Here is a 13,376-nt window from a genome sequence, read left to right on the forward strand (position 1 = left end):
AATAGTGGTCAGCATCGAATACTTTATCGGTAAATACGATTTGTTTTGCTAATTTTGACTAGTTCAAGCACATTTTTAAAAGTTCATGACTTAATTACATTTTCACTTAGTTTAAAGGTGTATTTAAACATTTTCGCTAAATAATCCTCAGTATCTATTTTTGTTTAAAGAAATGGGATTGAACAAAATTAATTGAAATTGATGTATAGAGTTGCGTGTGAAAATAGAGTGAAGGAATATATGAACAAGAAGTAAACACGTTCCATCACATCAGCTTTTTGATAGGATTGGGATTTAGGATACAAAACACATTCTAATTTACATATGAACAAGCTCTAGCATTACATTTTACATAATAAGATAAGAATGTGGTTCTTCAGAAGAAACGGCCCATCTGGATTCTCCTACGCTTCCACTGCTGAGGAGGTCACCGCAGGGATCGACGCCTCTGCTCTCACTGCTATTGTTACTGGTCACCTCTCTCTCTCTCTCTCTCTCTCTCTCTCTCTCTAGTTTTTGATGTATGAAATTAGTACTCTGATTGAATAAGATTTACCATAGGAGCTGCTTTTGAAATTTGAAATGTTGGGGTTAAACTTTGCGAAGAATGGTTCTAGGATGAGTTTGCTCATAGTCAATACAAATGCAGGAGCATCAAGTGGGATTGGATATGAAACCGCCCGTGTTCTTGCACTGCGTGGGGTGCACGTTGTGATGGCTGTTAGGAATATGGGTGCTGGGAAAGATGCGAAAGAGGCTATTGTTAAGGAAGTCCCTCCAGCCAAAATCGATACTCTGGAGTTAGATCTCAGCTCACTTGCATCCGTCAAGAAATTTGCGTCCGAATTTAAATCATCGGGTCGTTCATTGAACCTTTTAATGTAAGTAAAGATGATGGGAGAACTATGTTGTTTACCAATTATGTTGATTCAATAATGTGTTTTCCGAAACGTTGTTTAGAATTTTGGACTAACTTTATCCTATTCGTTGTAAGAAATAATGCAGGAGTGATGGCTACTCCATACATGCTCACTAAAGACAAGATAGAACTGCAGTTTGCCACAAATCATTTAGGTATGAACATAGATGAAGGATGAACATTGGGGCCTGCATAACAGTCGCTGTGATCAATTTTCTCTTCATTTTGCAGGTCATTTTCTTTTGACAAATCTCTTGTTAGACACTATGAAAGAAACAGCCCGTAAATCGAAAAAAGAGGGAAGGATTGTGAATGTATCATCAGAAGCTCATCGATTTGCTTATAAAGAGGGAATTCGCTTTGATAAGATTAATGATAGTGAAAGGTAACTTAAAATTCATTTTTTGTTCCGTTTAGATCAAGCGTTTTTGGAAGTAGTAGTAATAGACCGTTGCTTGCATTTTGATTTGCTTATAACATTGTTGAGTGCTGACTGTTGAGCATATATATAATATATAAACATAAATGTGCAATCCAACTATCAACTTAAGTTCTCAAAAAAAAACTTAAGCTTTTAGTTGAGATGGAGCACATGCTTTAATTTGGTATCAGAGTCAACCTCATATCAAAGGAATATGGTCCACGTGTTGCTTGGAACCTGTAACTAGCCCGCACACGACTATTAGCTTAGGCTTTTTGTTGAGATGGAACACATGCTTCAATTCTGACTTTGTTGCTTTATGTTGCAATATTGTATTACTTGGAGAGGTCGAGAAATTTATTTTCTTTATATATTTGTGATCCCTATATACAGTTACAGCAGCTTAGGGGCTTATGGTCAATCAAAGCTTGCTAACATACTGCATGCAAAGGAGCTAACAAAACGCTTAAAGGTATTAAGATTCAAAATCTCAAAAGGTTTTTTTTTTTAACCGTCTAAGAAACATTTAGAGTATCCTGTTGCATCTAAACCGAACCTCAGCTTTCATGTGCATCTAACATTGCAGAAACTATCAAATTCTGAATATTAACCATAAAGAAACTATTATATAATCCCATTCCATTCCAATATTTAATTAGCAATCTCTGATTAGATTGCATAAACTACTCCGGGGATATAGCGAGTGGAAATGAAGCACTGAATCTTCCCTTTTGGCTTGCGTTTTTGTTTTTTCCTTCTTAACCTTAGTATTTGAAATTTCTGAATTTTAGAAATTACTGTCAACTTGTGATTTTGACTTTAGCTTAGCCAACTTGGCTGGACTCTGAATTTTATAAATATATATATTTTTTGTTTCTTTCAACAGCAAGATGGGGCAAACATAACTGTAAATGCACTTCATCCTGGTACAATCACAACCAATCTTTTCCGTCATATGGGCATTGTTGAAGGTAGTTCAAAAGTTCAATCTTGTGCTTTTATATTTCTACTTGTTGGGCAGAGGCCGGTGAAGGGCCAAGTCCAGCAAATTGGTGGCTAGGGGATTGTTGGGCGGAGACAGGTGAAGGGCCAAGTCCAGCACCTGCTTCTCGAAAATGTGGCGGTATATAAGGAAATAAAGTTGCATTTTCGCTACGATCTATAGTGCCTTTCACTAGTTTCATTTGAATACTTGTGCGGTACTGCGGTCTATAGAGCCCCCCTCATCCCGACCACAGAAGATAGTGCAAAGTTCAAAAAAGACATTCATCTAATGTGTCTCCTTCCACATGATGCAGGTTTTGTTAGTACGGTAGGCAAATTTGTGCTAAAGAATGTTCAACAGGTAAGTTCTTTTTCATTCTAAACCACGCATTTGTGTTTGGATACATCTAGTATAGGCAGATCAAACAAATGTAGAAATTGCAACAATAAATGTCTGGGTTTTTTTTTTTCGTGTTGTCTTGAAGGGAGCATCTACAACCTGCTATGTAGCATTGCACCCACAAGTCAAAGGGGTAAGTGGGGAATATTTCAGTGACAATAATATTGCCACGCCGACCCCCCAGGCTATGGATAAAGATTTGGCCAAGAGACTCTGGGATTTCAGCATGGATTTGGTGAAGTGAAATTTTATTTTATTGTTCTGCATGGATGGGCATGTGTTATTATTTAGTTTGTGACAAATGCCAAATAGCATTAAACATGTTTTGTAACCTTTCAAGTTCTTAGCTAATGGCGATTTGATTAGTGGTCAAGGAGGGGGGATTGCCACCTACACCCCCCTACGCTACTGTTGAGCGGAGCCCTTTGAAGGGCGGTCAAGTCTAGCATGTGTCTGTTGAATTGTGGTTACATAAAAAAATAAAGTTGTGCATTTGTTACTAACTATAATTTTTGGTATAGTGATAAACGTTTGATCCTAATAGCTACCATCACTGATTTACTTCACTTTCATGCAAAATTTCATTCAACAATGTTCTTTACAACCAAAAACAAAACAAAATAGCACACTTTGAAATGTCAATTAAGCAAACAATGTCAATTATGAATAACTTAAGCTAATTTATCTCGTTGTGGTCTTTTGCCTGAGAATTACCCATTGCACACTATCAAATAGTGGCTATGAATTGTCCTCATCACCCAAAAATAAATTTTTTTTAAAAAGTCAATAGACAATAACTATAATCTTGATTGCTTGATCAGCATAATCCTGAATATTTTCTGTACAGCCCCTCAACTGAATACTGAATATATCCCCATGGAGCCAAAAAAAAAAAAAAAAAAAAAAAAAAAAAAAAAAAAAAAAGATGGATGAGAGCAAAACAAAAGTCCTACACCTACTACTCAAAACTCAGGCTAACTCTTCTCTACCTTTGCCCCATCATAAATATACAAGTTTGATGCAACAACTGTCACTGATGAATCAGCTATACATTGAATCCTTGAAGCTAGCTGCCTTACCAAACAAGTGAATCCTTCATAAATGCCTGCCTTGGGTCAGTTAAGTATCAAATTCAATCTTTTACACCAGCTTTAGCTTTATACAAGCTAGCTGCTCATGTGCAGAATCCAGATATGCTCAATCAGAGAAGGTGGCAGGAAGCAAGCTCGTCTTTGAAAGGGTGGCACATCAATGGCAGTTCATTTTCATTGCAGCCGGCTATCTCGTAAGGTATACCATTACCCAATGAAAGTGATAAGAAAAGAAAAAGAAATCCTCAAACAGGTCAGTTATTGAACAGTACTCCCATTGATTGACCCCCTTAACACAAAACCAGCTTCCTTCACTCACTATCATTAACTTGTGAAGTTTACCCCTTCAACAGTGAGATTGGCATGTTTCCCTAATGCTGTGTTTGAATAAAACTGGCGTCATGTTCCACCGGTTCGGCCAGCCAAGGGATGGCAAGGATTTAGATCTAGTGGGGGGATCAACTTGACATGATCCCTTAGGAGTTGCTGAGCGACTCGATTGGCCAAGACTGACTGACCATTGTTAAACTCTCCGCTGGTGGGCCTTCCAAACTGCTTTGCAAGAGCATCGTTTTCAGTGGGTTGCACATCCCACAAAGCATGAGCTCCGGATTGCATCCCCCGGGAAGCATCGGGTTCCCAATAGGAGGGGGCATTAATATACAGACCCTGTGAGAGATTGGCAATGCCCTCTTGTAAGTAAATTGATTGATTGAAGTGATGAAATGGGATTGCACCATTCCCTCCGGAGAGTGGTGTGGATGAGCCTGATGCAGCAAGAGGACTTGATATTGGTGATGGGGACATCCTTCCATTTAGGTGTTGAGGTGACCTTGGATGTAAAAGAGGGCTCCCAATCGGAGAGACAGGGCATGATATGTTCCTTGGAACATGGATTTCGCTGGACAACAAAATAAGAGAGTCAGATAACAAGCTAAGGTCACTGCTATACAAAGTTCTAAAGTTCCTTGCCACCAGCACACGTGTATGAAAACATGAAAGGTACCTGCCATAGATACTAGACTTTGAAAATCTGGATGAATGGATTGCGAGTCTTTCTGGTTCAAAGCAAGGTGTATTCCTCGCATGCCCAATGCCCTGAGATATAATTCATGAATGACAACCATTGAAAATTCAAAGTAAGCAAAGGACACATAGATTAGCAGGCATACCAAATCATTTGGTATGAATGAGATTCCACAATACAGGTCATAAAAGGCATTTAATGTTTACAATTTCAGAAATGGAGAACAAGAGGAAAATTATTAAGATACATTACCAGAGATTTCATGCCATCCATGCCAGCACCAGTTGGATCAGATTGCGTTGAAGAAATAACAGGTTTTTCTGGAGGCACAGCATTTTTTACAAAAGGATGATCCAATAGCTGAGCAGCAGTAGGACGAGACCGTGGTTCACGCTGCAAACATTGCCTGATAAAATCCTTCCCCTCATCAGACAGGTGCTCCGGAATAATAGGTAGTTCTTTACTATTCCCAATCTTGAACATGGCAGCAACCTTTAAGCCAGAACATAACACAGGTTAAGGAAATCCAAAATATCAAACATGTAGCTTTAACACATACCTCAAAGTATAGTCAATCTTTGATATAAAACTTTGCTATAGAAGACAAGCGAAGAAACATTTAATATTGACCACTTCAAATGCAGAATTACTAACCCCTTCATACTGGCTCCAAGGCGGTTTTGATGTAGCCATTTCTAAGACTGTACATCCAAGACTCCATATATCAACAGCAAGGTTGCGTCCGTTTGAATTCTTAATGACCTGAGCAATGACAATGAAAACTTTCAGCATCAATGATTGAAAGCACAAACAAATTTTTAACAGCAATATACTCAAGTTCCTGACCTCTGGTGCCATCCAATAAGGACTACCCTTGAATGATAATGGACAGGACTGCCCTGTAATCTGCACATTCAGAATTTAGGGGAAAAAACAAAAGGTTTTACAATCAAATTTGCGATATGAAACTAGCAATCAGTATTCATGACCAAAAGATATGACAGATTCTTAGCAAGGCTGAAGGCACATATCAGTTTTCATGCAACAAATGTTAACTCACAATGCCAGAATGCACACACTTTTGTTACCTTGGTTCTATTCTTCTTAAAGAAATAAATCATAAATTAAAGTCGGTAAAGGTAGAAGTCAACCAACTGAAGGCAATCTAAGAGATGGTGTACTGATGCGGACTGGGGACATGGATATGATGCAGGAACGCAACAATATTTTTATCAATTATTTAATAAATGGTTTAGTTAAATTAGAATTACTTAATAGTTGGTTGTCGTAGTCTTTTAGGTGTTCCAGTTATTTGATTCGATTAGAAGACTTTGTCTTAATTTGTTATCTAGTCTTAAAGTGATTATTAGTTATTGGAGTCTTGTATTTTCCCTATTATAAAAAGGGTGAAATAATTGGATTAATGGGGAGCAGAATCCAAAAGGGGACTAAGGGAGTTTTGGGATCTCAAGCAAACCCAACCTTGAAATGTGGCAAAACACTTCTTCCACTTCTTCCTATTGCTTATTCTGCCCATGACTTAGACCATAACATTTGCACATGTTCAAAGTAGGTCAAATTAAGAGGAAGCATGGTAGTATCAGGCTATTAGGATATAGCAAGAGAAATGTGGACCAAAACATGGGTACATGTGAAAAAACAGAGAAGCTAGTGGAAGGGGGTTAACATCGACTTAATTTTTATATAGAACTGAGTCGAAGAATAAGTCCATGTAACCAACAAAACTAGCTTGAGGTTAAGGTTTAATACTTTAATTTAGTGTTGAAATTAGGAAAGGCAATTGCATAATGCAAAGACCAGCTTTACCTAATTGATATTCCTGATTCAAGCCCATAAATTGAAGTATTCTAATTTATTAAATCATCTAAGCTAGCAGAGTGTATTCATCTACTACTTTACTTACATGCTTTGCCATGCCAAAGTCTGCCAACTTAATGCGTCCATTTGGATCCACAAGAATATTTGCTCCTTTGATATCCCTGCCAAACATTTTTAAATGGGTATGAGCACTAATCAGTGTTTGTTCAAATGCTTCTAAGAAAGTGATATTTCAGTAGATTGATCCAACCGCACATATAAGGACTACCTGTGCACAGTCTGTTTAGCATGTAAATACGCAAGCCCAGATAGTATTTGTTGAGTGTAACTACGGATAGCTGTTTCTCCAAATGCCCCATATTCTTGTAAAAGCTTATAGATAGAACCACCAGATACATATTCCAAGTATATATACAACATATCACCACCCTGATCCATGAAAACTTTTCAGTAAATGAACAAACAAAGCATCATTTCCACAAGTATCATCATCAATACAACTAGCATGTTTAAACCTGTATAAAAATACTCTGTAATAGAACCACTGTCTTAGATTATTTCAACAACTCTGTGATATAATGGCATTCTGTATTTCATCTCCATAACTAGAACTCTTTGAATTTACATACGACTCAGAAGGGATTAATTATGAAATTTGCAGGTACAACACTAACCATTTCAGACCCATAATATTGAACAATGTTTGGATGCCTTAACCTGCTCAATAATGCAATCTCCTGTAAGAATTATCAGTGGTAAGAACTTGTTACACATTAGAATCCAACTGCATAAATTGTTGGATGATAAACTTACTTGGGCTAACTGCTTAGCACTTTCCTTCGATTTTGCATCATCAGAAAATAACGTAACTTCCTTCATTGCACACATTTCACCACTATCACTGAACCAACACACGGAGTCAAGCGAAGGGGAAAATATAAGAGGCTGGAATTATAAATGTTTAGTAAATGGAATCTGAAATTCTAAGCATTCACCTCTTATATCCATGTTATATAAAGGACAACTCCTATTTGATCAAGTACCTTAATTGTGGACAGACATTAAACAAAATCTATTTACATATATACAAGCTCTCTATGTGAGTTAGAATACCGAATTCCCCTAACAGATGAATAGGTATGTCCATCTTAAGAAACAATGAAGAGCAAAAAGCAAGCACAGATTGTAGGTCACATATACCTGTTAAAACCAACATATACATGTCCAAACGTGCCTCTACCAAGTAACTTTCCCTTTTTCCAGCGTGAGCCAGGACTTGTCAGATTCTCTGCTTTCCCTGGACTTCTGGCCACTGAGGGAGATGCAGCAGTTGAATTTGAATGGGAAAATGGTAATGAATTTGACATTCTAACAGGAGGAAGGGGCAAGGGATGACTTTGTTGTTTCCCATCATCAGGCCAGCAAGTCTGGGATTCAGAGTCTCCACCTCCAGCCCTGGGATGGATTGGTGTGACTGCACCACTTTGAACTCTGGAGCTAGGTCCAGGACTTCTCATTCTGGGACTAGGGTTTGGAGAATACTCAGGGCTTCCTCTACTAGGTTGCAAAAATAATTGTCCTAGCATATCACCTCCCATTGAATTATGCCCAGAATTTTGACCTGAGCCAGGGCTTGAACATTGGCCTGATCCAAGAAGAGGAATATCAGGAGAAGGTCTTCCTGCCCATAACATTGAACCAGGAACTTGCTCATTTCCAATACCACTCATTGGACTTCTAGAGGGACTTGACACTGAGCTATCTGGAGCACTGCGAAAAGCACCATGACAAGGGACCTGTAGATTGGGCACAAGGCTATTTAGAGGTCCCCTTTTAGGAGATGAAGAGTTGATACATCTGCTGGAGGAAAGATTAATCAATCCTGTTGCCTCTCTTCTGCTTATTTGTCCAACAGGAGACTGGTCCTTAGGAATCACACTTTATTGCAGGAAAAATAAGTATCATGTCAATCAAAGAGGAATTTTTGGCCACTTGGGCAAACAGGCAGAAATAAAAGATGAAAGTAAGATAGTACTCCATAGCAGAACACCAATCACAGTAAATGATTGATTCACAGCCAGATTGAAAACAAATGAATGAACAGAAAATAATTGTTTTAGTTTCATCCCCATTCCACATCCCTACCCCCATCCTCTCCCAAACACACACAAAAGGAAAAACCTTTAAAAGAAGGAGAAGAAAGAAAGAACACAATAGTTCCTTCCAACGGTTTTCTGCATTTGCTCACCTGGATGGGCTGCGCAACGCATTTTTGCCTCCAATTTCATAATCAGATGCCAGAGGACTACGTTGACGTGAGTCAGTCAGATCATCACTCTCTACAGAGCATTCACTTGAAATTGATGCTACTACTAATTCTCCATCAACATCTGTGGGATCCAACCTGGGCATGATACATCGAGGCCTAGGTATAGGCAAATAGAGGTATGGCTTAGAACCCTTCCCTTCTCTTAGCTTTGTTGAAATGATTCCAGAGTCTGTTCGGACTACCCTTGCTGAGTGCAGGTCTGGAAGTGGGAGTGGTTGGGCCAAAGGCCTTTCTCCAAAGCTTTGACACCTTGATACATGTTTGGAAGGTGATGATGATCTTGATTCAGCTCGGGATAGAGAACCCTTCTCTGAAACTGAGTCATTACCATGCCTTCGAGATCCCCCAGGCTTAATAGCAGACTTACTATCAGATGGGTTTTTTAATTTTCTATGCAATGTACCAATGAAACTTTCTTTATTTTCTTTCTTCTTTGCATCCTTTAATGACTTTGGCCACCATGAAGGCATATTTTCTGGGGATATAAAAATAAAAAATCAAACAATTGTTAAAACATATTCACTCAACATACAAACATAAATGCCACACAAAAAATATTAATGAAATCTGAAAAAACCAAAACAAACAAACAAGTCCAAAAATGTTACAATCAATTGCCAAACAAAATATTTGCATAGAATATCACCTTAGCTTGTTTATCAACTAAGAGTTAAAAAATGGGATCTCTGGCATTGTGTAGAGTATGTGATGGATTTACAGCAAAGGTCTTGAGAACCAGAGCATATCAGGAATTATAGAACCAGAGCATCATACATTTTAAACAACTGTAACAGCCCACCTATATTTTCAGTTGATTAAGGAAAATATCAGGAATTAACCAATTTCCAGGTAACTAAGGTAATAGATTTGGCCATATTAATGTAAAGATCAAACCTCCCTTCACATTCCTAATGTTTGGCCTTAAAAAAGGAATACAGATAATGTGGCAACCAAAAGGTGACCCTTTGGAAGCCAACTCATAGCCATAACGGCATTTGGCGCTCAGTTATGTGGGTAACCAAGCCAGTTTCAAAGGTATTTGTCTTGGGTTCAAACTTCAAATCCCATCTCCCTCTGGGATTCAAAATAATCCAATATCATTACTTAAAGAAACTTGCTCTGTAATATCAATTGTCAACTGCCACTACTGAATTGGATCTCTCAATACGGATATCAAATATAAACCCACCACCCCACCCCCCAAAACAGACACCGATCAATTTCAGCCCCATTCCTGCCTTTACCATTTCAACAACTACAACCATCATCTAATCATCTCTCACTACCAGAAACCAAACAAATTCCAATAACTCAAAGTTAAGCAGAACTTGATGCAGTGAAGAAAGATACACCTTCCCTGGAATTTTATAAAACCCATAACTAAACATATATAATTTCTTCCTCCATTTTGCTAGGTCGACTACCCGGTATCCCGGAGAAAACAATTACTAGCCGATCCTGCTGATCTGTTACTCTTCACCAAAGAAAATAACCTCAATCTCAGTACATCAAATAAACAGTTCCTTTACCACAGATCTAGCAAGCAAAATACAGTTAACAGCTAAAGCACAGATTTCAATTTTTTTTAATTTCACACAGTACGGAAATGTTAGCAGAAACTGACCTCAGCTTCTTCCTTGTCGCATCGCGAGAAAGCAGCAAGCTCGCTTCGGATTTGAGCTCTGTACGGAAAAGAATAAAGCTCAAATGGAAACCCTAATTTGTGAGAGTGAAAGAGAATGAGAGAAGTTGCAGAATTCCAATCAGAGAGAGAGAGATTTTTAAGGGAGCAATGAAAAATGGAAGTTCAGGGCTGTCTGAACGATGAATTTTTGGAGTGTAAATGATTATTAATTATTAGTTAATGAAACGGAAATTAATTTTATAAATCCGGAATAATTAAAGTTGTTTTTTTCTTCTTAATCTTTTTAATAATATTTTTAAAATAAAATGTAATGTATATTAAGTCACTTACCTAACTTATATAAAGTTTCTTTTTTTGAAGAGAAAAAATTAATTCATTAAATCGGTAGAAAGACAATCCACAAGAAAAGGAGAAGAATTATCAAATCACTCCACGCAACCTCTCATAGAAACGGCTTCCCTAACAATAGTGTAAGCAGCACCATACGCAAATCGCTTATCAAACCAGAACTCAAAACACACTCTATCATCTCACTCTCTACCCCACATCAGAATTACAACTTCGGAAACCACTATTGTTGTTGCCCTTAATGCTTGTCTCCTCATTGATCCTATCACTAGTTAAAAAATGAGATCTACTCCATACTTGCTAATCAAATACAAACAAAACTATTCACATATTGGCACATAAAGAGATAAATATTAAGATTTGTGATAAGTGTGCTTATATCCATATTTTTACCCCATAGATAGACCCATTTTGAGTGAAAGATACTTCGGTTTTATGCAAAATGTGTCTTCCCTAGCAAAAGTCATTTTTTGAATTTTTCGTGTTAGGGTGTCAAGAAAAAATGGAGTAGACAAAAAATACTTATTATGGTCAAAGAAAAAATGATTTATTTTTGCATAAATTGTGTTATGAGATTTTTACCACAAAGACATTTTCTGAATTTCATTTTAAGCCCAGTTTTCTCTCTCCCCCTCCTAGTGGAGTCAATGGCGAGTTGGCTTGCCATTTGCTTGGTTATTATTTAAACTAGATTGAGCTAATTTGGTTAAAATATAGGCAAAACCTTTTGTCAGACCCGTGAGACGGGGTCGAATCTTTGAGTAATAATGTCAAAGATTTCAATGACCTGCTCAACTTATGGAGACGGAAGCGAAATCACTCTCGGTCGTGTCCTCACCGACGGCGACCCATCGGTCTCCAGAGGACCAGGATTTGTTGGAAAGAAGCACCAAGAAAGCGAAACGAGGTCGCGAAGCAATCGAATCATCCATGCCGATGCATGCAGGGGAGAATTCTCAAGAAACGCCAGTTGCAGCAAGGGCCTCCACCCCAGATTTGCAACAATGGAGAACCCCATACGCGACCCCAAATCAAGCTTGGACACGCAGAGAAGTAGGAGGTCTTCCGGACAAAGAAGTGGTCTCTGATGATGACGCAATGGAGGAAGAAAGAACATCGTCTATATTTCCGGTGATACAGGTTACTAAAGAGGATAAGGAAAGGTTGAGACGCCCATGACGTCGATCCCTCATTATTAGGGTACTTAGAAGGACAGCCGGCTATTCATATCTCCTGCAAAGGCTTCAGCGCATGTGGAAGTCGGAGTCTACCTTCGAATTAATCGCCCTAGCCCACGATTACTACATAGCGAAGTTTGAGTCGCTAGCGGGCTACGAATTGGCCAAGTTTGGGGGACCTTGGATGATCTTAGGACACTATCTGGTGGTTAAAGAATGGGAGCCCAATTTCATCCCTTCCAAGAACAAGACCAAGAAGCTGCTAGTATGGGTTCGGTTTCTGGAGCTACCAATAGAGTATTTCGACGAGGAATTCCTCAAGAAGATAGGGAAAACAATAGGTCGGCCGGTAAAGATCGATACAACGACCAGTTTGGCATCCATAGGAAAGTTCGCGAGAGTCTGTGTTGAAATTGATATCACTAAACCATTATTGTCTAAATTTGTCCTGCATTTCATGGATTGGCCCATTGAGTATGAAGGGATAAATCTGATTTGCTTCAAGTGTGGCATATATGGCCACCATCAAGAGCAATGTGGCAAGGAAGGAGTTGAAGGAGTGGCCACTTATGGGCAGAACGAAGAAACCTCTGCGGCAGCAATCTCACCGGTGGAGAAGCAAAGGTCGCAGGAGAGGTTTAGGGCTTGGATGCTCGTTACTCGGAAAGAAAGAAGAGGTCGAACCAAGAACAACGTTCAACCAGGTGTTCGTGGGGCGGGAGCAGGAAGCCAAGTAGCAACCAATAATGCCCCGGCGTTCGAAGGTCTTGGGGATCAATCGCGTTTTTCCACCCTTGATGGCTTGGGCGAAAATATGCAGGAACAGAACAACCAAGACATGGGGCTGGAATTTCAACAACTAGCCACGGCCCTAGCTAGGATTGGGAGACGCACAAGCTGAAAGAAACGCGGAAGGTGACGAACTAGGAACTGGTAGTGGGTATAACCCACCAAAACTATTGCCCCGAAGAAGAATCTCCTTGGTGTTGATGTCATGTACCATCACCGACACGGAGTGTGATATTACCATTATATTCGTCCGAGATAGAGAGTGTCGCTATATCCGGAGTCGCATGATTCGTTCCACCCTGTCTGGGAACCAAGTATGAGAGTCTGGTGAAGAATCTGAAGGAGCTCCCTGATAAACCATATTAGCTTGTGGATCCTTTTCATACCGTTTGTAACACGTATGTGC

The 13,376-nt window shown here is 39.0% G+C and overlaps 3 protein-coding genes across 6 annotated transcripts; 2 read left to right on the forward strand and 1 right to left on the reverse strand.

Annotated features, from left to right (window-relative positions):
- Positions 1-279: 279 nt before the first annotated feature.
- LOC109173140 (short-chain dehydrogenase TIC 32, chloroplastic-like) lies at positions 280-3,265 on the forward strand. 2 transcript variants are annotated; one of them, XM_019322407.1, is made up of 9 exons: positions 280-472; positions 650-881; positions 995-1,074; positions 1,151-1,304; positions 1,734-1,812; positions 2,227-2,311; positions 2,639-2,685; positions 2,810-2,980; positions 3,017-3,265. In XM_019322407.1, exons 1-8 carry the CDS (start codon positions 367-369, stop codon positions 2,966-2,968), a joined length of 942 nt encoding a protein of 313 aa, XP_019177952.1. In that variant the 5' UTR covers positions 280-366; the 3' UTR covers positions 2,969-2,980; positions 3,017-3,265. The 2 variants fall into 2 exon arrangements, with proteins under 2 accessions (XP_019177952.1, XP_019177951.1); XM_019322406.1 differs by having other exon boundaries at positions 281-472; positions 2,810-3,265.
- A 428-nt stretch (positions 3,266-3,693) lies between these two features.
- On the reverse strand, positions 3,694-10,847 carry LOC109173139 (mitogen-activated protein kinase kinase kinase YODA-like). Of its 3 annotated transcripts, none has more exons than XR_002052851.1 (13): positions 10,635-10,847; positions 8,930-9,485; positions 7,882-8,619; positions 7,495-7,582; positions 7,356-7,418; positions 6,950-7,110; positions 6,767-6,842; positions 5,689-5,748; positions 5,497-5,604; positions 5,095-5,334; positions 4,822-4,913; positions 4,149-4,716; positions 3,694-4,107 (listed from the first exon to the last, which is right to left on the reverse strand). XR_002052851.1 is itself a non-coding variant. In XM_019322405.1 (13 exons), exons 3-13 carry the CDS (start codon positions 9,478-9,480, stop codon positions 4,215-4,217), a joined length of 2,679 nt encoding a protein of 892 aa, XP_019177950.1. In that variant the 5' UTR covers positions 9,481-9,485; positions 9,657-10,484; positions 10,635-10,843; the 3' UTR covers positions 3,694-4,214. The 3 variants fall into 3 exon arrangements, 2 of the variants coding, with proteins under 2 accessions (XP_019177950.1, XP_019177949.1); XM_019322405.1 differs by adding an exon at positions 9,657-10,484 and having other exon boundaries at positions 3,694-4,716; positions 10,635-10,843; XM_019322404.1 differs by having other exon boundaries at positions 3,694-4,716.
- Positions 10,848-12,254: 1,407 nt separating this feature from the next.
- LOC109173071 lies at positions 12,255-13,082 on the forward strand. Its single transcript, XM_019322328.1, has one exon. It carries the CDS (start codon positions 12,255-12,257, stop codon positions 13,080-13,082), a length of 828 nt encoding a protein of 275 aa, XP_019177873.1.
- The last annotated feature ends 294 nt before the right edge of the window (positions 13,083-13,376 follow it).

The sequence above is a fragment of the Ipomoea nil genome, unplaced genomic scaffold, assembly GCF_001879475.1.
Source record: "Ipomoea nil cultivar Tokyo-kokei standard unplaced genomic scaffold, Asagao_1.1 scaffold0465, whole genome shotgun sequence".
Taxonomy (NCBI): Eukaryota; Viridiplantae; Streptophyta; class Magnoliopsida; order Solanales; family Convolvulaceae; genus Ipomoea; species Ipomoea nil.

Coding starts and splice junctions, on each gene's coding strand:
- LOC109173140 (XM_019322407.1), top strand. CDS start 367: ATGTGGTTCTTCAGAAGAAACGGCCCATCTGGATTCTCCTACGCTTCC. Junction 1,075..1,150: donor GTTTGCCACAAATCATTTAG/GTATGAACATAG, acceptor TTCATTTTGCAG/GTCATTTTCTTTTGACAAAT. Junction 1,305..1,733: donor AAGATTAATGATAGTGAAAG/GTAACTTAAAAT, acceptor CCCTATATACAG/TTACAGCAGCTTAGGGGCTT.
- LOC109173139 (XM_019322404.1), bottom strand. CDS start 9,480: ATGCCTTCATGGTGGCCAAAGTCATTAAAGGATGCAAAGAAGAAAGAA. Junction 7,583..7,881: donor GTATATGTTGGTTTTAACAG/GTATATGTGACC, acceptor GTGTTGGTTCAG/TGATAGTGGTGAAATGTGTG. Junction 6,843..6,949: donor GCTAAACAGACTGTGCACAG/GTAGTCCTTATA, acceptor AATGTTTGGCAG/GGATATCAAAGGAGCAAATA.
- LOC109173071 (XM_019322328.1), top strand. CDS start 12,255: ATGTGGAAGTCGGAGTCTACCTTCGAATTAATCGCCCTAGCCCACGAT.